Source organism: Equus asinus, chromosome 5 (assembly GCF_041296235.1).
Source record: "Equus asinus isolate D_3611 breed Donkey chromosome 5, EquAss-T2T_v2, whole genome shotgun sequence".
Classification (NCBI taxonomy): domain Eukaryota; kingdom Metazoa; phylum Chordata; class Mammalia; order Perissodactyla; family Equidae; genus Equus; species Equus asinus.
In genome coordinates this window covers 62130860-62155433 of record NC_091794.1, presented here as the reverse complement: position 1 = coordinate 62155433, position 24574 = coordinate 62130860, and the positions used below count along the sequence as shown (strand labels likewise).

General features: G+C 47.5%; 3 protein-coding genes across 16 annotated transcripts in view; 2 read left to right on the top strand and 1 right to left on the bottom strand.

Annotated features, from left to right (window-relative positions):
* Positions 1-10234, top strand: part of LOC139045286 (protein phosphatase 1L-like) — a 359044-nt gene extending 348810 nt beyond the window's left edge. The window contains exon 2 of the mRNA XM_070509700.1: positions 9814-10234. Within this exon, the coding sequence (XP_070365801.1) occupies positions 9814-9909 (96 nt within the window). The 3' untranslated portion in view covers positions 9910-10234. The remainder of the gene's footprint in view (positions 1-9813) is intronic.
* LOC106835338 (protein phosphatase 1L-like) overlaps positions 1-24574 on the bottom strand; it is a 151150-nt gene that overhangs the window by 35748 nt on the left and 90828 nt on the right. The window contains exon 2 of one of the 8 annotated variants that reach the window (XM_070509691.1): positions 6493-6647. The exons of 6 other annotated variants lie outside the window; for them this stretch is intronic. In XM_070509691.1, coding sequence (XP_070365792.1) covers positions 6594-6647 — 54 coding nt within the window. In that variant the 3' untranslated portion in view covers positions 6493-6593. Of the gene's footprint in view, positions 1-6492; positions 6648-18487; positions 18890-24574 lie in introns of those variants that run through there. One more of the 8 variants, XM_070509689.1, reaches the window with a different exon arrangement.
* On the top strand, positions 11402-24523 carry LOC123286149 (ral guanine nucleotide dissociation stimulator-like). Of its 7 annotated transcripts, none has more exons than XM_070509680.1 (9): positions 11402-11541; positions 18300-18481; positions 19837-20552; positions 21311-21526; positions 21881-21984; positions 22487-22556; positions 22664-22690; positions 23613-23690; positions 24124-24516. In XM_070509680.1, exons 3-9 carry the CDS (start codon positions 20502-20504, stop codon positions 24514-24516), a joined length of 939 nt encoding a protein of 312 aa, XP_070365781.1. In that variant the 5' UTR covers positions 11402-11541; positions 18300-18481; positions 19837-20501. The 7 variants fall into 7 exon arrangements, 6 of the variants coding, with proteins under 6 accessions (XP_070365781.1, XP_070365782.1, XP_070365783.1 ...); XM_070509681.1 differs by lacking the exon at positions 11402-11541 and adding an exon at positions 15520-16405; XM_070509682.1 differs by lacking the exon at positions 11402-11541 and adding an exon at positions 16420-17268.

Below are 24574 nucleotides of genomic sequence, written 5' to 3'. Positions count from 1 at the left end.
ATATTCACCCATGTAAGTTAAAATGTTTTAAGATATGAGATGCAAAATATGTCATGAAAACACATTTTTTTTTGTATTTTTGGCCTGTCAATATATTTAAGATATAATGTGAAATATAATTAAGCTTTTTGCATTAAAGTGTATGAGAAACATTATCACATCATTTTTATCATACTTATAAGTGTAGGTATATTCAGCTTGAAACTGTTAAAAGTAAGTCTAGATAAGTCTAGGCAGAAGTGTCAATAGAAAAATACAAGCAGAAATATATAAATATCATATAATAAAAGAGACTATAAGTCTAGGACAAAATGTCCTTTTTCTATATGCTGATTTTTTTCTGTTCACAATTCACACATGAATATTCTGCATACATTATATTCCTTAATATTGAAATACTTGGAAATTTTCTTTAAACGTGCCCAAATTCAAAGTTACTAATTGTTTTAATGAAGACATTCCCTACTATTTTCTAAATGAAAAGGGGTAATGTTATTTTAGAAATAGTGCGGACTTTCCTCCTTTTGTGATAATTCGTCTGGCTTACTTTTCATAGTCATTTTCATTTTCCGTTTCATTACAGTATTATGAAATGTTTACAGAATCCCCCACTATAATAAAAAGATTGGTAGATTTCTAATCGCTTTAAATGATGCATACACGTATCTTTGTTTTGTAAAATATATTTAAAAAATACTCCTTTTTTAATGCTGAATGATGAAGTTGTAGAACTACTCCCACATCCAGGAAGTTGTGGATTATCCACGTATCTAGCAGTGCATAGCTCTATAGATTTATTCTTTGTCTATTTATTGCATCGTTGAAATGTTTTTACAGAAAGAATTCTCTTAGCAAGATTATAATAAAAATTACTTCGACTTTTGAAGAATAGAGCCTTTCATGATTAATGACACACAAAGTTCTGCTCGAAGTTTCCTTAACATCTCAATAAAGTATTTTGATATTTTACAATTATTCTGATGCTATAGAATCACATGTGATTTGTTTTCTATTTAATTATTTTTATTAATTTCTATTAAGGTAATTTTCCATTTATTTGTTTGAAAAATTCTATGTTCACAGTTAATTTGAACAAAACTTTATTTACTTCTCTAGGAAGGAAAATAGGGAAAATTGTCAACATGTTATATAACTAAGGACAATTTCAACACATTAAACAAAGATGGGAGTAGTCATCTTTTTCAGACAATAACTAGCAGCAAATACTTCAGAACTATAATTGACATCCATAAACTACTTTCCTTGAAGCATCTAAAAGTAATTTGTAGAAATTACTTAATTAGCCTCTCAGCAGTTCCCGGCAGTGGATTGCATTGTAATTACAGTGCAATACAGTGCACACTATTGATGGAGAGCATGAGCGCAGATATCTGTACAGCGCTACATGTGCAAAGGAAGCCGGGACCCGGTCAATAGGAAACCCTGCACGGGCACATTCCTCACACTTGTTCGCTAAGGGGGACAGGTAACCAAGGTTGTTTTGTGTACTCTTCCTCCTCGTTAGTTTAGGTTTCCCCCGAAATATCTCACCGACTTTCACATTTTTTTCTGTTCTCTTTGCTCTCTGTCACAGACAAAAAAATTCAGATGTTTTGAAAAATAACTCACTGAGAATATACACTTCATGTTGTTTTCATAGGCTAAGAAAGAAGGAGAGACAGATACAGAGGGAGACACAGAGGGAAAGAGTACAAATTTAGGAAAAGTCATTGGCAAGTGAAATTAAATGCCCAAAGCATGAAAGCTTATAGAAAGTTCAGGAAATACTTCTTACATTTGATGAGTCCAGAGTGGACAATACATCGGAAGTGTACTAAATTGAGTAATTGGAACAAATGCTTCTTTCCTTTCTGTATCCAGGCAGTTGGTCACATAACCCTGCATTTTCTCCCTTTAGAGGCAGAGGTTATTTCTCTAACCTTTGTCTTTGGACTGGGGCATGTGGTTCCCTGATTCAAAGGATGCTAGCAGACATTGTGCAAATTGAGGCTTAAAATGGACTTGCACAGTTGGACTTCCCTTCATGTGGTTCTTGTATTGCCACAGTAAGAAGATGTCTCCGGGGCCCATCCAGTGGCATAGCAGTTAACTTCGCATGCTCCGCTTCAGAGGCCCACGGTTTGCCTGTTCCGATCCTGGGTGTGGACCTACAAACACTTATCAAATCATGCTGTGGCAGGCATCCCACATATAAAGTAGAGGAAGATGGGCAAAGGTGTTAGTTCAGGGCCAATCTTCCTAGCAAAAAGAGGAGGTTTCGCGGTAGATGTTAGCTCAGGGCTAATCTTCCTCAAAAAAAAAAAAGAAGAAGAAGAAGAAGAAGATGCCTCTGCTAGCCTGCTGATACATAGAGTATGGGAGACAGATGAAAGAAACTGGCAATCTCCAGCTTGGAGCTAAGCCCAGATGAGCCCACCCTAAATAAACTTACGTACAATTGCACAGATGAAAATGAATGATTCTCATTTCAGGATCCAGAATTTTGGGGTAGTTTGTTTCACAATATTATTTTGGCAACATTTGACCGATATAGAATGACACAGTGGGAATTGTAAGTTAGATTCAAGATATAGAGAGACTTTTATTTTAGACTTCATTTTTCTATAAGACACTGCTCATTTTTGCATTTGTATACGTATTCACATGTTAGGGATAAACTAAACAAGAGCTTTAATTTACAATTTGATTTCAGTGTCAGTATTTAGAAGGCTCTATTACATGGTGACTTCAACATTGTTTCTGGTCTTGACCTTAAAGACACAGACAGCCAATTATTTCTCCAGCCAAAATGGCTTCACCTGGGATCAGCAAAGAACTGCAATTTGGAGTCTGCAACTATGGCGAGCCACATGCAAGTCCTGAGCAACAAGGGGAGGAGAAACCCTGTTATAGAGGGGCAAAGAAAGTTGGGAGAGCTATTGTAAGCAAAAAGCCCATTGGAGGAGACTGGGAGATCAAAGTGTGGTGGCTTTTCGTTGGCCGTGTTGTGACAGTCTCTCCTTGGCTATTACTGGGCAGGAAGAGGAAGTCTTCTTCCTGTTGGGCTCTGCAATGGTTAATACATGTGAGAGCTCTCCTTTCTGGCCTCTCAACTCTATTTTCAGTGAGGTTTCTGTTTATTGATTTTCACACTGCTATTGCTGATCGAGCATATTCTTGACTAATAACTGTGAAATCTTTTAGGTTACCTTCATTTCAAATTAGAATAAAACCCCAATACCATGAGCAAAGCTTGTTGATAAAATTATTGCTAATAGCTGTATATTGACTTTCAGATATTGGTGAAATATTTGAGTCACACAAATGTTAAAGCTCATGAAACAAGCATGATGAAGTCCATGAGTGAGGTAGGAATTGCAAAAATTTAATACTTTTTTAAGCCTTTATTTGTGACTATCACATAGCCTAATGTTACAGAATTACTCAATGTGGGGAAGAAAGAAGCCCATTTTCATTATCTTTCCTCAAAGACAAGACACTAGTTATAAATGATATTAAAAGCACATTTTCATGTAGCTACAATTTTTTTTCTGGGGATGAGACCTTTTAAGATGTACCTTAGCAATTGTATCTCAATAAAGCTGAAAAAAATTTTTGCCTTGTCACAAACTTGTACATGATGTTGAAAGGAAATGAAAAAGCAGCTACTTATGGTGTTTCTGATATGATGCCTCATGAAGTATATTTGCTAAAATATTTAATCTAAATATAATTAATTCCTTAAACCTTGTTTCTAAATTATAGGAAATAAATGGAATTAAGAAGAAATCATTAAGTAAATCCAGAAGCAGGACAAGCTATAAGACAACTGTCATTCGTTCATAAGAAATTGATGTCACAAAATAAAAAAGTTGAAGCAAGTTGAGAGTCAAAAAGTGACTAAGAAGATATAACAACCAAATTCAACGAGTGAAATTAAATTGTATCATATATCTAAAAATATTTATGAAGTCATTGTTGGAAAAACTCAGAGCATAAATATACTATCCAGGCATGAAGTATCATGGAATCCATACGTGAATTACAAGTGATTTAAAATAAATAAAAGAGATACAGAGAAAAAGAGAGGATTTCAACAATATCCAAAAAGTAAGTTTAAATTTCTACTCACACACGAAAGAACAAATACTGTACTTTGTAAATAATAACACAAACTAGGGACAAATTTTATTTTACAACCAGTCATAATCGATATGTTTCTGGAACCACTCGTTGACAGTCAAGGGGATTCTAATCTGCTACTTGCTCTAAAGAGCCCTTAACATTTTATATCAGGAAAGGTGCATTATTCAATGTGTGTAAAATAAAAGGCATGTCTTCGTAGTTAAAAATTCAGAGATTATCTGTCTATTTTGAAAACGAACCACATCCTTCTTTGGCCACATTTCTTGATTCATATTGTAAGGATGAGTTTTAATCAGGCAGCAGGCGTATGAGAAACACTAGAAGTAAAAGATCTAATGAGGATAACAATCCAAACTCAATTCAGGAAATGTTCGGAAAGCATCTTCCCTGAGCTATGAACCCTTTTACTTTGTGAGATTATTTGAATCAATCTACTTGACCACAAACAATGAAATCTTTCAAGTCCAAGTGTGGAAAAAAAGAGAAATCTTTGTCAAGTTCATTTACTATTAGAGAATTAGGACAAACAACCTGGTGGCAGCCACTTCAGAGCTGACCAAAATCTAATGTGGTTCTCCACACCCCTCTGGAGAAAGTGGGTATTATGTAGAATGTTGCCATCTTGTGCATGCTATGAGATCCGGCAATGCTGAGAAATAATTTTCCTTTAAAAAATCTGACTAAAAACAACTTTTGTAATTTATATTTGATAATAAAAATTTTCCGCTTTTAGATTTAATTCTTAATCTCAGAAGCTTATTCTTTTTAGCAATGTTTGCCATTGATCTAGGCTTGGACGCAGAATTAATTTTAATATACACCCATTTCATTTGGTAAAAACGTATACTTGCAGCATCTCTAAATCATACAAATATAAAATTAATTATAAATATTAAATACATTATATTTAAATGCATATAACCATTTTTCAAACACCTTATTTACTTTTAAACTTGTTGACATCTTACTTTTTCAAATAAATTTTATCTAACTTTATCTTCTTCAAATATTCAAGTACGTCAAATAATTTTCTTATGCTAGCTTAATTTTACCTTGTTTTCCATTTCATTTTTAACATATTCAGTTTACCTGTATAAGTGTTCTAGTATTAGAAAGTCAAAGAAATTGGCAAGTCAGGATGCTTTCAAAGGGAAATTTAGTATTACTATCATCGATGGCAGTGATACTGTGAAGTATTAGAAATAACATACTAAATATTTGCAGATAGGGTGGCTATATAGAATGAGTCTTGAGTGAAGTGTGATGCTTTAGTCATACACTTTATTGTATTTGCTCATCTCTCAGAGGTATTCACTAAAACTGGGGCGCTAACCATGTGAAGAAATGCGCATTCTCCGTGCTTTAGAATTTCATTCCCTGTGTACCAAGTACAAAAACCTGTAGTTTTCTCAAGAAACTTTACCTTCAAACTCTCTACATAAAAGAGCATTATGAATATTTTTATCAGCTGTATTTTAACATTAAGTAAATAACTCAAATAAAGATTGGCTTGGCATGTAACCGGTTTTAAGTGTGTCTAGTGGAAATTAGAAAGGTCTTTTTCTTTAAATGATAGATTTGTGATCACTGACTTAGCCTCCGTATCTGTCATTGGTCTGTTCAGTTGTCTGTTTCCTCCTGAGTGAGACTGGGTAGGTTGTTGCTAGGAACTTACTCAGTCTGCTGGGTCACCCAGTGTGTTAGTGAGCAAGAGGATGGAGGGTCTCTATGATCATATTTCTGAAGCATCGATTGTGAGGCCTCCTCTTTCACTTCTCATTTACTTTACTTGATTGTTCTCTGTTTTCTTCTGTCAGGCGTTCTGTCTTCTAAGGGTTGGTCAATTTTATTTTTTCAAAACATTGACTCCTCCTTTTGATCTTTTGTCTTTCTCCTCTATTTCCTTTCTTCTGTTCTCACCTTTGTGACTTCCATCCTTCTGTTAGCTTTGGATTCAGTTTTCCCTTTTCCTAGTTCTGTGTGTTGTCACTTAGGTTGTCAATTTGAGGTCCTTCTTCTTTAAGACATTACAAGTTGATCACTGCAAACTTCCCTCAGTATTATTTTTGCTGCATCCCATAATTTTGGTGTGTTTTTAATTCTTTTTGTTTGTCTTGAGCTATTTTTTAATTTCTCTCTTGATTTCCTCTTTGACCTAATGTCTGTGTAAGAGGCTGCTGTTTAATTTCCATCTCTCAGGAATGATGCAGGTTTCTTCCCGATATTGATTTCTAGTCTCACGCCATTGTGTTCAGGACAGATGCTTGGTATGATTTCAATCGTCTTAATTTTGTTAAGATTTGTTTTGTGACCTCAAACGTGATCCCTTCTGGAAAATACTCTGTGTGCTCTTGAGAAGAAGGTGTATTCTGCTGCTCTTCAATAAAATGTTCTTAGTATTTAATGTCATTTATTTCTAGGGTGTCCTTCTTTTCCGTCTGGATGTTCTATCCATTGTTGAAAGCTGGGTCTTGAATTCGCCGACTTTCAACTTGTATAATCTAGTGTTCAGAATACATAAATATCTCTTAGAACTCAATAATAAAAGACAAAACAATTAAAATAGGCAAATGGTTGAAATAGACATTTCTCCAGAAGATATGCGGATGGCCAATAAGCACAAGAGAGATGCTAGATGTCATTCATGATTAGGGAAAGGGAAATTGAAACCACAATGTGCTACTGTTTCCAACTCAATGTGTAGGCTGTATTCAACATAAAGGAAAATCCCAAGTGTTGGTAAAGATGTGGAAGAAGGGGAGCCCTCATACATCACTGGTTGGAACGTAAAATGATGCAGCCACTGTAGAGCACAGCTTTGCATTTCTTAACATCTTCAAGCAATCATTGCCTTTGAGTTGGACAGTCCATTGTGAGGCATCTCCAAAAGAACATGGAAAACATATGTTTGCAGGAAAACCTGTCCATGGACATTCAAAGCAGCATTATTCACGGTAGCCCAAAAATGAAATAAACCCAATTTTCCACCAAATTATGAACACATAAAGCAAATGTGGCATATTGATACTATGGGATATAACACAGCCCTAAAAAGGAAGAAAGCACTGCTACGTGCTAGGCCCTGGATGATCCTTAAAAAAGTGTGCTAATTGAAGTGGTACACAAAGCCACAGATTCTATGATTCCATTTGAATGAAATGCCCAGAATAGCAAATCTGCAGGGAGAGGAAACAGATAAGGTCTTTCTGTGGACTTGGGTTAGGGCAAAGCACAGAGACAGCGAGGCTGGGTTTCTTTGCAAGGTATTAAAAATGTTCTGCAATTAGATAGTAGTGATAGCCACACAACATTCTCATTGTCCTAAACGTCACTGACTTGTGTACTTTCAAGTACTTAAAATGGTGTATTTTATGTTGAGCAGATTTTCTTCAGTGAAAATTTGAAATGAGGGTAATTCATGCAGCTATTAGGGGTAAGGCACGGTGTAGCCCTGAGAGTAAACATCTGATTAGGGTCTAGTAGCAAGTACGAAAATCACACAAGCTACAGTCTGAGATCCAGTCCATAGTCATGGTCTCCACCTTGAAAAGACCAGCCAAGAAAATAGCTCAGTGGTCTTGGGGACCCTGGGAATCTGTTCAGAGATCTCAGTAATACTGGGCAGTATTCTCACCTCTTGGACCCTCTGGTGTAGGTAGGTTTGAACTTGTCAGTTGTTGATGTACATGCAGGTGGTAGACCATGGGAGGGCCCCGACCCCTCCTTCCTTGGCCAGTAGAGATAGTCTGAGGCCAGGTGGTTTCCTAAAACCATTTGGCAGAGACTTAGGCGACTGTCCTACAAGGAGTAGAATAGAGTCTCATGGAGCTGCTGTCCGTGTTGGGTTCTGTTTGTGCACACTTCTGGGTGGCCTCAATTACCTGATTTTCTGTGGCTAGGGCCCGTCCTCTATGCCAGTCCAGTCATCCTAGTAGAACAGACATATCTCTTTGGGTCGGTGGTAGCCTGTCAGGGCAGGAAACTCAGGGACTCCTGGTCTGTGGGGTACAGCTCTAGGGGCAGGTCCGTGGAGACAATGATGGACTGCAGAACATCGCCTGGGGAAAGCTGGTCAGAGGATGTGGGGGAGAGCGGGGTACCAGGGAGCGCCTTGTGACGTGCGCCCACAGGAAGACCCGAAAGTGGATGTTCCTGCTATGAAATATTCACCAGCTCTTGGGGGTCAAACCAGTGATTGGTGCCCATCCACTGGCTCCCTGTGCTCTACGATTCCAGGTGGTGCAACCAAAGGGTGTGTGGGCTAAGAGCTGCTTGAGCCCGGGCACAGAATCACCAAGGTGGCCTCAAAGGCTCCCCCAAAACGACTCCTCAAAAAACAGTTGGGGCAGAAATTGGGTGGAGCATTTTTAAGGGAAGCTTGCAGCAAAGATGTTGTTCGATGGAGTTGGCTAAATTTGAGTATCTCATCAGGGCAGGCACTTCAGCTGGGGTACCGGTGATTGGAGGCCATGTGACAGGCCCACCAGTTTCTGAGTCCCGATGCTGGGCAGCCCACTCAGCCCACTGGACTGCTGAAGTGGTGCTTACGGAGCCTCTTGCTGGCCTTGTGGAAAGCAGGGCAGTGTGGTGGGAGAAGTCGTGATAGTGTCAGAGGGAGTCATGGCGGGGATTGCGGTGTGGAAGGGGGAGAACTGGAGGCAGGGGCAGTGGATGTGTGACCAACAATGGTCAGGAAGGGAAACCCGGGTGTACCTGGGGCCAGCAGGGGGCCAGCAGAGTCATGTGTCAAAACCAGACGGCGGGCCCCAAGAGGAGCCTCTTACGCTAAGCCCCACGTCACCAAACTGAGTCTTGACTTCATTAGATTTTCGACTCTCCCGGAAACAGAATCTTAACCCACTGGATCAGGAATCCCCCAATCAGCACTAGATAGGTATTCCACATCATAGACTCCTGCAGTCCCGTGTGGAAAGTAACCTTGCAATAAGCCAGCCACCTTCCCGCCTGCTGTGACGTCTTTTCCTTCTCTCTTCTTCCTTTCAAAGTCTTTCATTCCGTACAGCTCCTTGGAGCTCCTTTCTATCTGCTAGATTGGATGCCTCTGGGTGCAGGAATTGGTGAATAAAGCAATGAAGTTCTTTAGACTTACACGGTTGCATTTTGTTTCTTAACGGCTTGGTGGCAGCAGTGGGATTGGAAGGAGACTTCTCATGGCTTCGTGGATGAGAAACACAAGCGTTGGTGGCCATGAAGCCTTTGGATTCTACGTCTTTTTTCCTGTTTCTGAGGGCCATGGGTAAGCGTCTTGTGTATCTCAGATCCGCTGTCCTTGCATTGAGCTCCTGATCTAACTGTCTTTCCAGGAGCAGTTTAACGGGCCAGTCTAGTCTGACAGGATGCTCTAGCAGAGCATCTGTCTCAGCCCTGGGTTAGTCCACAGTGCCAGTCAGAGTCTTAGCAGGCAGCTGGAGTTGGCAGATGGTTCCCTGGGACGCTGAGTCTCTAGCCCTTGGTTAGTCCACAGTCCCAAATTTGGTGGGGTCCGCTGATTCTGCCTGCAGTGCCGACTGTTAGGGTCTGCTGGTTCCGTGCGTAGTTCTGGCCAGGGGAGAGGGTGGCACAGACGTGTGCCATATCCACACGCGGTCCTTGAAAACTTCCCACATGCATTTGACACGCATTTTTCTCTCCTTTGACTGGATGCAGATGTCGATAAGTTCTGAGGAAATGGCAAAGGCACAGTGTGGAGGAATTCTGGGACCCTGCGTGACTACTTGGAAGAGTGCTGTCCCCTCCACCTGAACACCACCCGGCACTACCAGAAATGAGAGGTGTCCTGTGATCGTGGATTGGAAGCCTCCATGTTGTTAAGATGTCAACTTCTTCAAAGAAATGAACCAATTAAATGCAGTCCTTATCAAAATCCCAATGACATTTTGTGCTGAAAAACACCCATCCTAAAACTCGTATGGAATCTCAAGTATGCCCAGATGTCTAAAATAGTCTTGAAAGGAAGTACTAATTTGGAGGACTCTCTTTTTACTGATTTAAAACTTGCTACAAACCTACAATATCAAAACAGCATTGTAATGGCGTAAAGACAGACACATAGACAATCGGAACAGAATAGAGAGCCCAGAAATAAGATTGCCAAGGTTATTCAACAGCGGGAAAACAGTCTTCTCAACAAGTGGTTCCTGAAAAAGTGGATATCTTCATGCAAAAAATAAACTTGGATTCTTGCCTCACACCAGATATAAAACTTAATTCTCAATGGATCATGATCCAAATGTAAGAGCTGAAACTCTTTGAAGAAAACATAGGAGAAAACTTTCCACAATAGGATTTGGCAATGATTTCATGGATATGACACTCAAGGCATGGGCAATAAAAAACAGAGTACACATGCCAAAATTCATGAATATTAAAACTTTTCTGCCTCTGAAGACAATATCAACAGAGTAAAAACACAACCCATGCAGCATGGGAGGCCATATTTGCAAATGATCTATCTGACAAGGGCTGAATATACAGAATAGACATAGAACTTCTAAAATTAACAACAACAAAACAAACAACCCAAATCAAAAACGAGCCAGGTACTTGAATAGACTTTTCCTCCAAGAAGATACGCAAATGGTCAACAAGCATATAAAAAGATGCTTAACGTGACTAATCACTGGGGAAATGTAAGTCAAAATCTCAATGAGACACCACCTCACATCCATGTGACGGCACTCCAAAAAATAGACAGTGAAGAAAGGACTCAAACAAATGTTGGCAAAGGTGTGGAGAAATTGGACGCAGGTACACTGTGGCTGGAATGTAAAATGGTATAGTTGCTGTGGAAATCAGCATGGCAGTTCCATAAAACAATTAAAAAATAGAATCACTAAATGTCCCCTCAATTGTACTTTGGGATATATACACAGCACAGCTGAAAGCTTGGTCTCAAAGACATATTTGAACACCCATGTTCATGGCATCATTGTTCATGATCGCTGAAATGTGGAACAACCCAAGGATCCATCCAGGGGTGAATGGAGAAGCAACATGGGCATATAGACACACAACTGCATATTATTCATCCTCAAAAACTAAGGATATTCTGAGATATGATACAACATGGATGAACCTTTAGGACAATCAACCAGTCCCAAAAATACAGGCCTTGTGTGACTCCACTTACATGAAATTCCTGAAATGGCCAGATTCAGAAAGACGGACAGCAGATGCAGTGGCCAGGGGTGGGAGCAGAGGAAGGGGAGTGACCGATGAGTGGGGACGAGGCTTCAGTTCTGTGGGGTGACAAGAGTTGTGAAGATGCATTGTGCTGATGGCTGCACCACCATATGACTTTGGTCAACACACTGAAGATGCGCTTAATGAAATTAATGTGCTTAATGATGTGTACACAGAAAAATGGTCAAGACGGTAAGTTTTACATTGTGTGTATTTTAAGCGAATAAAAATAGATTTTCTGTTAAAAGTGCAAATACAAAGAAATGAGCAGAGTATGATTTAGTGTTGCCATTCGTGCTCTTCCATTCTGACCCTGGTGTTTGTCTCAGCCCTTGTACCTGAGACAACTTTGATCAGACAAATGCTTTCATTCTGGGCCTAATACAACCTTGAAATCAGAATTAAACAAATCTCTTCAAAATTTTTGTTACAATGTATTTTTCAGAGAAAAAATAATAAGAAGACATTTTTAATATTAAATTTAAGTTTGTTTTATATTAGTTTCAGGTCTACAACAGAATGATTCAATATGTGTGTATATTGTGAAATGATCACTATAAGAAGTCTGGTTGACATCTATCATCAAGAGTTACAAATGTTTTTCTCGTAACGAGAACATCTAAGATTTACGCTATTAGCAACTGTCAAAATGCAATATAGTATTATTAATTCCTTGGCTGCTATAAAATAAGCACCATAAAACAATTCCAGTGTATCCATTTTATTATTAATTCACTGAATCTATTTTTTCTCAGAATCAATTAATTTTTAGGCAAATGACTGAATTTGTTTTAATCTACATCATAATATACTGACTACAGGTTCTGACATTTTAAGTTTTGTTTAGGTGTTATTATTTCTAGCAAGTTAACTTTCCTGAATCTTATCAGTCATATCAAAATATATTCGGATGTATTTCTTCTTCCGTCAATAGTTAGTCAATGATAAAGTTGACCGTGTGCCATTTTAACCATTATCAGTTTTGTATGCTGAGGGTGATTTTACCCAGTAATAGACACCGTGTAGGTTTGAAGTCTCCTTGGAGGATAAGCAGTGGGGGGAGGTCAAAGCATGGTACTTGTTTCATTTGCTGAGGGTCCATTTTGACTTTGCTCTTACAAAACGTGTTCTTTGTCCATTTGGGAATCTGAAGCCCAGAAAGTTGGAGGGACTGGCCCAGACCTCAGGAGGGGGTCAGAATCCAGAAGATCAGGCAGGGCTCTGGCTTCCTTGGCCAGGGCTCAACCCCTTCCCTTTGGGTTTTCTTCGGAAACAGGGACCTCATGGTTCTAGGGGAGTCCTGCCCACCCCTGTACACGTGGGGTCATCTTCCTATTCGCATCCAATCATGCACAGGCACACTCACACCGATTTCTCCTGTGTGGACCATGCAGGGACCCCAGGAAAGAGCAGATACCAGGGAAGTGACAAGAGGCCGAGGAGAAGGCGGTCGGAGGCAGCTCTGCCATGAACAGTAGCATCCATCCTCCTGGCTACATGCCCAGAAGGCCCGAGACAGACCAAAGAATCCCTAAGGTTTCTAGGTGTGTACCTGTTCCAAGGACATCCCTGGCCCAGCCTGGAGGGCACAGGACTGGGGAGCTGGAGTCCACTTCTGTGGGCACCTGCTACTCTGATGAGCCGTTCTCCTCTTGTGTAGACATTGGGTAGAGGAGAGAAGACCTTGGTGTCCTCCTGTGTCAAGTGGAGTGCGTCCAGCGGGTGACTCCCTGGGTTCCGTATGATGCTCAGAAGGGTCTATGGCCCTTGGTTCTCCATCGATGACGCCCTGTGCTCTGAGCACCTGAGAAAATGCTTTCCCACCTGCTGGAGATCCTTTAGAACTGAGAGAGGTTTGGGGGTTCGGGTGAATGAGAACTTGGGATAAGGAAGAACATGCCAGAGCACTGTGAACTAAGGCCAGAGTCCAGGGACAAGACCAGTCCTTGTTGGACTCCCAAGGTCCTCACTTGGCTGGAGAGGAGAATCATTGCCTTGGTTGAGGTCAGGATGCCTCCTGAGAAAACAGGACACCCAAGTGTAGGAACAGAAAGATGAGGGAGAGGGAGGCTCCTGAGGTTCCTCCCACGGCCTGGAAGCCTGCAGGTCCTGCTCCTTTACCCCTGGGACAGTGGGGAGCCTCTGCCTTGAGGACACCCAAAGAGACTTCCTGTGTGGTGGCTTCTGCCAGGGCTGCAGGGCTGGTGCTGGCCACCAGGGGGCAGGCAGCCTCCAGCGTCAGTGGTGCCCAATGAGGTTGGGTTTTCACTGTTGTCACTTCTATTGGGATGTAATTGCCACACAGCACTGCCTAAGTTAACACTGCTGTGTGGTACATTTCAAAATTGCTAAGAACCAAGAAGCTAAACTTCTCATCACAAGCAAACACTTACTTTTCTGTTTTCGGTGACGGATGTTAAGTGAACTGGTGGTGTCATTGCGCAGGCTGTGTGCATCCAGTCCCTGTGCTGACTTCTTAAACTTACACGGCACCCACTCAGCCTGCCTCAGCTGCTGGAGCAGCGAATAGCCGTGCAGAGGCCTTTTTGGCTGTCCCCCGCCTCAGAGAGAACTCACTCCTCCTGGTACTAGCGGTCCTCTCCACAGTCTGACTTGGTGAAGAGCAGGAGGAGGGGACACGAGTTTCACAATTCTTCACTCAGCCACTGTGCACCGAGCACTCACCCTGTGCCAGGTGCTCAGGTGGGTCTAAGTGCAGGGCTGACAGTGACTGAGTGGTCCCTGCCGGTCAGGAGCTCACACTCTGGAGGGGACAAGGACAAAAGCATGAAAGCAAAGACATGAGAGGGGAAAGAGCCAGTGCTGAGGGGACATTCAGGGGCCTGTGAGGGAGGGCTGGGGGTCACCGGGTAGGGGTCTGAAAGGCCTCACTGGGGTGACATTTCCTGGGACCAGAATGACAAGAGGGAGCCAGCCCTGCACAAGTCTGGGAGTGGCGTGTCAGGGAGAAGGCACCCCTGCTGTAGACACTCATGGGCAGAAGGGGGTTTGGCCAGAGGATGTGAGAAAGGTGGCCAGTGTGGCTGGAGGGAGCCTGGGGGGAGAGAGGAGGCGGAGGAGGGCAGGGCCAGATCCTGGGGCCTGAAATCACGGTTCCAGTGCCTTGCATCTGTAAACGGCAAATGCCTCATGTCTCACAATTTTTGTGGTTGAGGAATCAGACATAGATTAGCTTGGTTCTTCTGCTCGAGATGCCTCAAGGCCGCGGCCGCGGCCTCAAGTGATGCTCGACTGGCAGAGAATTTCCTCTCAGGTTCACTCAAAGGAGTCGAGGTGCACTTTGAACTCAGAGCATGGCTTCCTTTCTGTCTGTTGGCCTGGGCGCTGCCTCGGTTCTCTCCCATGTGGGCTTCTGTGTATGGCAGCTAAAAACGTGTGTGCTTGATTCCACAGCTCAGGGACAGGAGAGAGAGAGAGACACGGGAAAGAGAGAGAGACGGAACTTAAGAGAGGGAATAAGAAAGAAGTGAGAGACTTTCTGTGTTTAAAATTTAGACATGACACTCGTCCACATTGGCTGTGTTCTATTGGCGAGAGCCAGTCACTAAGCACTCAGTGGTCACACAGGAATCTGTGAGGGATGTGTGTACCACGGGTGGGGATCTCTGGGAGCCATGGTGAAGGCTGCCCACCTCACAGATCAAGATGAGGCTCTTGGGTCTCTTTCTAAACAGAAGAGGAAACAATGGAGAGGTTTGAATCCAGAGGATGACAGTGTCTGGATTTCATTCATCAACCCTCTCCTTGTGCTGACATTGAAATGAGGCCAAGAGAGGAAGTGCCTGTTGCAATAGCGCATTGCTGAACCCAGGCCTGGTTTGAGTGGTGTTCATGCTACATCCCTTCTCGTAATTCTTCCATCTCTTTGTTTGTGCATTACTTGCACTTGACACCACCTCACAGGTGGTATGGATATTATTTCATATACACCTGATGATGTCCCTAGCAAGTAGATTCTAGGCGGATTCCCCTTGGGCAGGTTTGGAGACTGGGGAGGCCCTGAGAGGCACAATGAGTTTTCCAGGACAGAGAACTGGTAAGATAAAGGAGGTCTGAATTCTGCTCTGCCTCCTCAAAGCTGGGACCCTCATCACATTCCCAGGGAGCTGTGGCTGGGGCTGTGGAAGCTCCTCATGTAGAGTTAAGAAGACATGGGGGTGGTTTGGGTAGGTCCGATTACAGGAAGCAGCCCAGGTAATGGAATCTTGAAAAAGTGACCTCACTTCCTTGGCGATAGACCCCAACAGATTTAGAACTCTGGTAACCAGGCAGTTAATTCTAGAGACAGACCCCTAGCCAGTTCATTTGACTGGAGACACTTCAGAGTACAACATGTTTACTTGTTGTGTACCAGTTTTCAGAGGCTCTAGGCTCAGGAAAGCCCAGAGTGTGAGACTGTTGTGTTGTTGTGGACATCGGATCAAGCCTCATGGCCAATTTGGCAGGAGGTACCCAAAGGTAATGTGGGGCAGCCCAGGGCAGCCCACTGTAGGGCAGGACACAACTCGGATCCCACCTGAGCAGCCCCATAGCCCTTGCACCTTGTGTGAGGGTTTGTGTGTGAGTGTCGGGGTGTGTGTGTACGCGTGGGCGCTGTGCGGGAAGGCAGCAGATGAGGAGTGGGTCCCTCCTGGGCAGGAGGAGAGTGTTATGTGCTGTCAGCCAGGTGCGTCTGTCATATTCATACCCCAGGGCTTGGCTGGCAGCCTGAGCAGCTGGGTGCTGGGATCAAGCTCCTCTGCCCTTGTGTTAGTCCTGAGCCGTAGAAGTTTCATCTAGTTCCCTCCCTGGTCAGATGTCTGTGCAGACGTCCCTCTGTGCCTGAACTAGGGAACAGAAATTCTCATGGGGGTGTCCCCCTGTGGCGATGTGCAGGCAGGCCCCTGATGCCTCCTGGCCCGTCTGCCGGGCACTGTGTTTCCAGAACTCCACGCAGGAGATCTTTGAAGAGCTACATGACGGGTTCGACTTCTCTCCCTCCCTAGTCAAGGGGCAGGAGCAGCAGGCCGCCAGCAGCATCCTGTGCTGGTCTGAGGTGAGAGCAGGAGCAGAGGGTCTCCCCGCCCACCACCCCAAGATGTTCAGGTTGGGCCTGGAACCCAGGTCCGAATCTGAGCACACCCCTGGTGCCCTCACAGGGCTTTCCCACTGAGTGTCCTACGGCCTTACTCCCAAAGGAGTCTGGGCCTCCTCTCCTCCCCAGCCAGCTGAGGGCTCGGGTGGAAAGACACTCTCCACATGTTTCTTGGAATCGTAGAGGAAAGGTTTACTGTTGTTGTCACTTCTCACGAGGCCATGAGGACCTTAGCATTTTGCTCCTGTTTTGATTGATGTAACTTCCCGGCTGGGAAGCTGTAGCACTCAGCGCCACTGTCCTTGCAGACCTGCTCCAAGCCTCACAAATCATCACACTTGCTAGGCTGATTACACACAAAGAGCATGGGCGTGGATTACAGGATTCTATACATTTCTCTGCACCTTGTCACCTCACAAAACACTTCGAATCAGAGCAGTTTGTTACGTGCTGTAAAACTGGTGAGTCTGTGATATTCATACCCCAGGCTGGCAACCTGAGCAGGTGGGTGCTGGGGATCAAGCTCCTCTGCCCTTGTGTTAATCCCGAGCCTTAGAAGTTTCATCTAGTTCCCTCCCTGGTCAGATGTCTGTGCAGATGTCCATCTGTGCCTGAACTAGGGAACAGAAATTCTCATGGGGGTGTCCCCCTATGGCGATGTGCAGCAGGCTCCTGATGCCTCCTGGCCCGTCTGCCGGTCATTGTCTTTCCAGAACTCCACTCAGGAGATGTTTGAAGAGTTATGTGTTGGGTTCGACTTCTCTCCCTCCCTAGTCAAGGGGCAGGAGCAGCAGGCCACCAGCAGCATCCTGTGCCGGTCTGAGGTGAGAGCAGGAGCAGAAGGTCTTTACCCCCACCCCCCCCAAGATGTTCAGCGTGGGCCTGGAACCCAGGTCTGAATCTGAGCACACCCCTGGGGCCCTCACAGGGCTTTCCCAACGGAGTGTCCTACGGCCTTGCTCCTGAAGGAGTCTGGGCCTCCTCTCCTCCCGAGCCAGCTGTGGGGTAGGGTGGAAAGACACTCTTCACGTTTCTTGGAATCATAGAGGAAATGTTTAATGTTGTTATCACTTTTCACGAGGCCATGAGGACCTTAGCATTTTGCTCCTGTTTTGACTGATGTAACTACCCGGCTGTGAAGCTGTGTAGCACTCAGGCCACTTTACTTGCAGACCTTCTCCAAGCCTCACGAATCATCACACTTGCTAGGCTGATTTACACATAAAGAGGATGGCGGTGGGATTACAGGATCCTATACATTTCTCTGCTACTTGTCATTGCACAGAACACGGCAACTCATTGTAGGCCGCTCAGGTCAGGAGCTGAGGCCTTAAGTGACTTCATCATATTCCACAGAGGAGGACATTTTGCACAGTGATTCAGCCTTTCGATGCTGTTGGACCTTGACATGACCCAATTCTGTTGCCATTTGAGCCAACACTGCAGGGCACATTTTAAGCGTGTCCGAATAGACTCTAAGTTTTCCAGGTCTGCCATGACATAGAACCGCAGATTGGCGGAAGGTCACTAATCATCTCTTTGCTCCTGTCTGTGGTGGGGATGTTCATTGATGACTCCCTGGGATAATGCTCTTACCTCAGGCTCTTAATGCACAGAGGTACAATTGTTCCTCAGGTCACAGAATGCCTTGAAGGTACTGAGTGTTTGTCATTCCCCTAAAAATCAAATTGTACTTTTAAGTCCAAAACCATTTTCAAGGCGGGCTCTCGTCCCTCTTGCACAACTTCCTGAGGCGCTGGGAGGTTCTGGTCTGAGCTCCAGACCCTGATGCCCCTGGTGGTTCATGGTGACTCCACTGACTCTGTGTCCCTCCTTGTCCACGTGGTATGCCAAGGAACCCACCCTGTCCGTGGCTGAGGCCCGCACGATGCGGACCCTCAAGGCAGGCGCAGTGCAGAAGGTGGTAGGCTGCCTGCAACCATCTTTCCACGGCAGATCCATCTCCGTCACCACCTTCCCGTGTGTGTACCAGGCCTTCTACCCGACCCCACAGGTCCTGGACCAGCTGCTCCAGAGGTGAGTGTCCACCCCTCCACAGCACAGCAGGGAGTCTCCTACCTAATAAACGTGTGCCTTGGGAACGTCCCCACACCTCTCTGAGCGTCACCTTGCTCATCCGAATAGTGGGGTGGTAAGAGGGTAAACCTCACAGGGTCACTGAAGGAAATCACGGGAGACAGCACGGCAGACGCTTGCCTGGTGCCGGACTCCACAGAAGGGACTGCTGCTCATGCTGCGTGTCCTCATGCTTACAGCTTCCGTCGCCAGTGAGGAGACTCCCTGCCTCTCCCCTCGCTGGCCTGTGGCCTTCCTGAGTGTGGAAAAGTACATGAAAGCAAACTGTTTTCCTATTGGCAAGACAATTTAGCGAGTCCATCTAGCTGATCCTGGTCCTTGTCTTCGGTGCGGCCAGAGCAGTGGTCTCTGTGGGCAGCAGAGGAGACGCAGGCCCACTCAGAATTCTGGGAAGGCTCTGGATGGGGTTCATTCATTCAATACTATATGTTAAGCTCCTACTACACTCGTACCCTTTCCTACACACTAAGGGTGTCCACTGAAGGAAGCAGACACTCTCCCTGGGGCTCAATTCTAGCCTGAGAGCTAGAAGCTCACTTCTGGGCATCATGAGTATTCATGCCCAGAGGACGTTAGATGTCACACCCTCTTGGCCTCCTCTAGATATGGACGCATCCTCTCATAGTCAGACCACGATGACAGACTTCAAGGACCAACTAAGACCATGAGTGGTGTTGGGTCCAGAGGGAGGGCCTCCTGTGTCCACAGAAGGGGCTAGGAGACCATGGGGACTGTGGCTATGGATGGACTGGCAGACCCTGGATCTCACGCCTCTTGGGGTTTCTGTGGGGGGCCTGAGGTCTGCGGTCTTCCCTACAGGAGGAAATGAATCAAAGAGACCTGTTCATGGGGTGCCAGTCCCGCCATGGGAAGCAGAGGAGAGGCTGGGCTGAGTCGGCCACTGAGAGACTCCTCGCTTCCACAGTTCCCTCTCCCTCTCCCTGCCCTCTGCACAGGCACCTCTCCTAAGCACCGCCACTGGGGCCCAGAACAGTAGCTGGTGAGCAGCCTGGTCACAAATCTGCCTCCAACCTGAGTCCTGATGCTCGAGCGTGGAGGATGGGGCAGGCTATGTCCAGGCCCTTTGGGAAAAGAGTGTCAGGTGGAAGACCAGACTCACACAGGCTCTCTGTTAGATTGGCTGATGACCAGGCCTTCCAGTGCAAGGACAGCCACCCAGGGATTGGAGTGGCTGGTCCACCCTCTGGGGCTCAGGCACAGAGAAGGTGCTGTGGGAACACAGTGTGGAACAGCAGGCCAGGCCTGTGACTCTCTTCACACATGCCTCTCCCCAGTGCCCTCTCTCCCATCTGGGGCCCCCGGCCTCAGGAGAACTCCCAGGATATGTGGCAGATGCTGCGCCACTCCAGGATCAATCTGACGTTGGCGTATCTCCAGGACCTCTTGCCTGGCTCAGTCCTGAAGCACCAGGCCACCCCTCTTCTCATCCAGGTGGACCTTTTCCAGGCCACTGAGTTGGAGACAGAGGGTAAGGGAGACCGTAGGCTTGGAAGACTACCCCAGTGGGTGGGTCACGACTGGGGATTCATTGAAAGACAGTGGGATCTTTCCTGTTTGGGGAAAGGCACATGGAAAGCAACTTATGTAGCTGACCCTTTCTCTTTCTCCATCTCCTGCCCCAGCTCCAGCACTTCTGCCAGGTGCAGAGGCAGAAAAGGGGCCACATCTGGAGCTGGACGGAACTCCAGTTCTATTTCTGCCGTCACTTCTAGCGCTGGAACCGGCAGCAGCGCCCTCAGCTGCTCCAGACCCCGAGCGAGTGCCATCAGCAGCCCCAGCCCAAGTGCCAGGTCCTGAACTGGACTCAACGGGACCAAGGGGTCTGCTGGGATTTCCACCTCAGGCTCCAGTAACAGCCGCAGAATCAGCTCCGGTTCCAGAGGCTTCCCACACCTGTCGAGTGACCGGGAAGAAGCAGCCCGATGGGAAGCCTAGCCTCATGGCCTTCTCCCCAAGGGAGGTGGCAGAACAGCTGACGGCCATTGACGCGGTGAGCACCCGGGCTCTCAGGGCGGGGTGGGGCAGGCCACCCCTATGCCATCAGCTGGCCCAGACCTGCTTTTCCCTGTGGCGGCTCCTGTGACCTGGGTCCCAATCCCAGCTCCACCACTTCCCAACCATGGGATCTGGGCAACTCCCCAGCCTTCGTGTTCCACCCTCACACTGTAGAGATGGGGACCAAGAGGCCCTGCTGGACAGAGGGGCTGAGCACATTGAGTGAAGTAGAACACAGAGGAAGCCTGGTGGGGCTTGGCCCGAGAGGTCGGGGAGGAGAACTCACTGTGTGCAGCCAGGAACTCAGGCGGCCCAGCCATCTGCTCGGGATGCTCAGCAGCCTCAGCATTTGTGATGCACCAGACGTGTACTTCACTAAAAGGGAGACAACCTGACAAAGCCCGTGGGTGTAGCTGGCACAGGGCAATGTGCAGCGGAATGGGGCCTGGGACCAAGGATGCTCAGGATGCAGGGAGATGCCCCCTTGGGAGGAGCCAAGCGGAGCAGCCCTCTGGAGCTTGCAGTTTGTGGGGGTGGGCTGTGTGTAAATGCTCCTGTCCTTTCCCCACCAGTCTGGAGTCCCGGGTCCTCCTGTGCTGGGTGCTCTCAGTGGAAGAACAATGAAAGCGAGGGGCTCCCACCACGCTGAGAACACATCCTCAGCTTCCTGAGCCCCTCCTTAGACCGGTGACTCCTGCTTGGACACTAAGCTGGGCTGTGGCAGGGCTGAGTGACACTCCCCCTCCTCCCCAGGAAGTGTTCAAGAACGTCGAGCCCTCTGAGTGTCTGGGCTCCACCTGGGGCAAAAGAAACCGGCCCGGACATGAGAACGTGGCACCCACCGTCTGGGCCACAGTGGTGCAGTTCAACAGAGTAGTAAAGTGTGTCATGACGTCCTGCCTTGGGGACCCAAACGTGACGGCCCGGGACAGGGCCAAGGTTCTGGAGCGGTGGATCGAGGTGGCCAGGGTATGCGGGGGGAGACCCTCTCCAGAGCCGTGGAACTGCCCCTTCTCCTTGATCAGCTCTCAGGACTGAAGGCTGCACTCTAAGCCCCTGCACAGTCGCTAGGTCCTTCCTGTCAAGGGCACACTGACCTTGACTCGCATGTCCCAGGGGTGGGATGCTCACTTCCTCCCTGGCTCCTTCCTACTTTGAGCGAAATTCCTCCTCCTGGAAGTGTTACTCTTTGGTCCACCTGTGCCCACCCTGGCACCCTGGCCATCTGTCCCACTCAGGAGGGGAGAGTGGAAGGGAGGGGGACTGAAGCCAGAGCAGACAGGGCTCCTGCTCCCCCTCCCAGCTCCTCCTCTCCCTCCTCAGGAGTGCCGAGCCTTGAGGAACATCTCCTCCCTGCACGCAGTCCTCTCGGCTCTGCAGAGCGTGCCCATACACAGACTGAAGAAGACCTGGGGGAAAGTGTCCAGGTGGGGAGGCCTCTCCACAGGAGGACCAGGGGGAGGAGGGAGCTCCCACGTGTCTGCCATTGCCCTCTCGTCGGCTGGAGCTTCCTGGGTGGCAGTAAGCCCTGGGCACAGGGCCTGGGTGGGTGTGCAGTGTCCCTGATCCTCACTGGCAACTTAGGCCCCCAGTTCTGCTTCAGGAATCAGGTTCCCTGGATGTCACATAGTAGGTTGAACCAAAGTGGAGATTTTCAAGCGTTTGCCATACAGCAACAGAACTCTGTGCCCAGTGGGAAACCAAACTGGTCAAAATACAGCTGCTGCATAGAAAAGGGAGTGGCAGCCCCAGGTGACCAACATGAGAGCCCCCTCTGCAGTCCCATGGTGACGTCAGTGCTCAGAGGACCCCCACGAAAATCCTCATTCGGGCAGTTTGGATTTTCCAGATTCTCATCGAGAAGGGACTTGCACTTATGCCCCCTGCCCCATTGTTCCTGAGTTTCTCCTTCCTCCTTTCCCCCCTCAGGAAGAGCTGCCGAAAATTTAAAAAGCTCTGTGATGAGGACAACTCCCTTAGCTGGGAGCTGCTCATCAAGGTAGAGTGGAGGCTGGCATGTGGAGGGAGAGGCGGGGTGTGGGGAAGGGGGAAGGGGCAGGATGTGGACGGTCATTTCTCACTTGGAGTTTCTGTGTACAATTCCAGTCTTCCCTGGATGAACAGGAAGATGGGGTATGTTTGGTCCATGGGCAGGTGGGGGAGGTGTTTGTGGGGTGGGAAGCCCCGGTTATGGCAGGAAGTGGGGGGTGTCTGGGCTGATCCCGGAGGGGATGCTGAGCTGGCCGGTGGAGCAGGGGCTGCCTTCCATTTTGGTCCACGCTGTCAGCACTTAGATTCTTCCAGGCTGTTGCGTGCATGGGGTGGACGGGCGTATGTTTCTTCCCTGAAGCAGCTCAGTGTGTCTTTAGGAAGCCAGGCCCCCACTGCTCCTTCTGTCTTCACCACTTCTCCACGAGGAGGGCACCCTGCCTGCCCTCGGGATGGGCACTGCCAGGCATTCCCCCAGGCCAGGTGGACAAATGGGCTGCCCAGCCTTGAGTCTGAATGGCTGGAGCATGACAGATGTTTGTGCATGTGTGACTCCCCACTGGCCCTACCACGGTCCCTCCTAGTCTGTCCCTGTCAGCAACACTCACCTGGGTCCTAGTCAGCAGTAACTGGTGCCCAGGTGGCTTATGGGAAGTGTCCAGGAAACTGGTGGTGCTCAGTGGATCTTTCCTGAGTGGACCTCATAGGCTTCACATGAAAGAGAAACCGAAGTGTCCTCTCAGCCCCGCCCCACCCTTTCACACTGGGTGGGGTGAGAGCCAGAACCATGTAGACCGTCACTGACGCTGAGTCCTCAGGAGACCCTGCGAGGTAGGGGGAGTTGTCACACTTTCCAGATGAGGAGGCTGACTCAAGGAGGTCAGGCGTTCGGCCCAAGGTCACACAGCGAGAGTGTTGGAGCTAGGATTGTTCTAGAATCAGAGTGTGCTGGAGGATGGAGTAGCATGGGTACCAGCTGACTTGGTTCAGACGTCCAGGGCTGAGGTCAGAGGGGCTGAGGAGAAGTGGGGTGAGGGGAGGATGGCCTCCTTGACCCTGTCCTCAGTCCTGGCAGAAGCAGCCCTCCAAGTTTGCCACCCTGCTGAGGACCCTGCAGAGAGGCCGGAAGAGGCAGCAGCAGCAGGTGAGTGCACCTGTGGGGAGGGGCTCCAAGGTCAGAGGAGGGGACTCTGCCCTCCCAGCTGGGGGCTCCAATCCAGAGAGGGGGCCTTCCTCCTGCAGCCCTCCTCCTGTTGCCGCAGAGCCTGACACCCGCCCTTAGAAGTGACCAGGAGGAGGGCCTGGGGAGCTGCAGCAGGATGGGTCGGGAGAGTGGAGGGGCCAAGGATTAAAGGCCCTGTGACCAGCCAAAAGCAGGCCCTGGGAGGTGACCAGGAGGAGTCTGGTGTTCTTGGATGGTGAGGGGTGGGGATTGAGGGCCGGCTATAAAGGATTTGAGGCTGCTCCGTGTGGGGACCCTGGGCTGGGCCAGGAGGCTGAGCATGAGGAGTTTTCAGGGGAGGGTCATGGGGACACCTGAGACCAGGGCCTCATCCCATCTAATCCCAATGGCACAGGGCATCGTCCCCTTCCTGGGCACCATGCTAACTGACCTGATCCTGCTGGACACTGCCATGGAGGATTACGTAAATGTGAGTGAGGCCGGGGGCCAGAAGGGGATGACCAGGTTGGGACTTGGGAAGACACAGTCCCAGTACCAAGACCTGAGTGGTCAGAATGTGGTAACTTCCTGTCATGACAGCCTCCCAGGCTCCCCTGTGGGCTGGGGCAGTGTGCCCCTCTTAGGGATGAGGGAACGAAGGCTCCACGTGGAGCCCGTCCCGGGTCCCCAGGCTGGCGAAGCAGCAGAGCTGCCCGCCTGCAGAGCTGCATGGGCTTTGTTGGAGGCGAGAGAGAAGTCAGCCTCCAAGTCAGGCAGCACACTGATGGAGCTGTCCCTTCCTGCCTGAGGACTCAGCCTCCCTGTCCGTCATCGGAGGGGCTTGGGCTACAGGGTCTTTGAGTGTC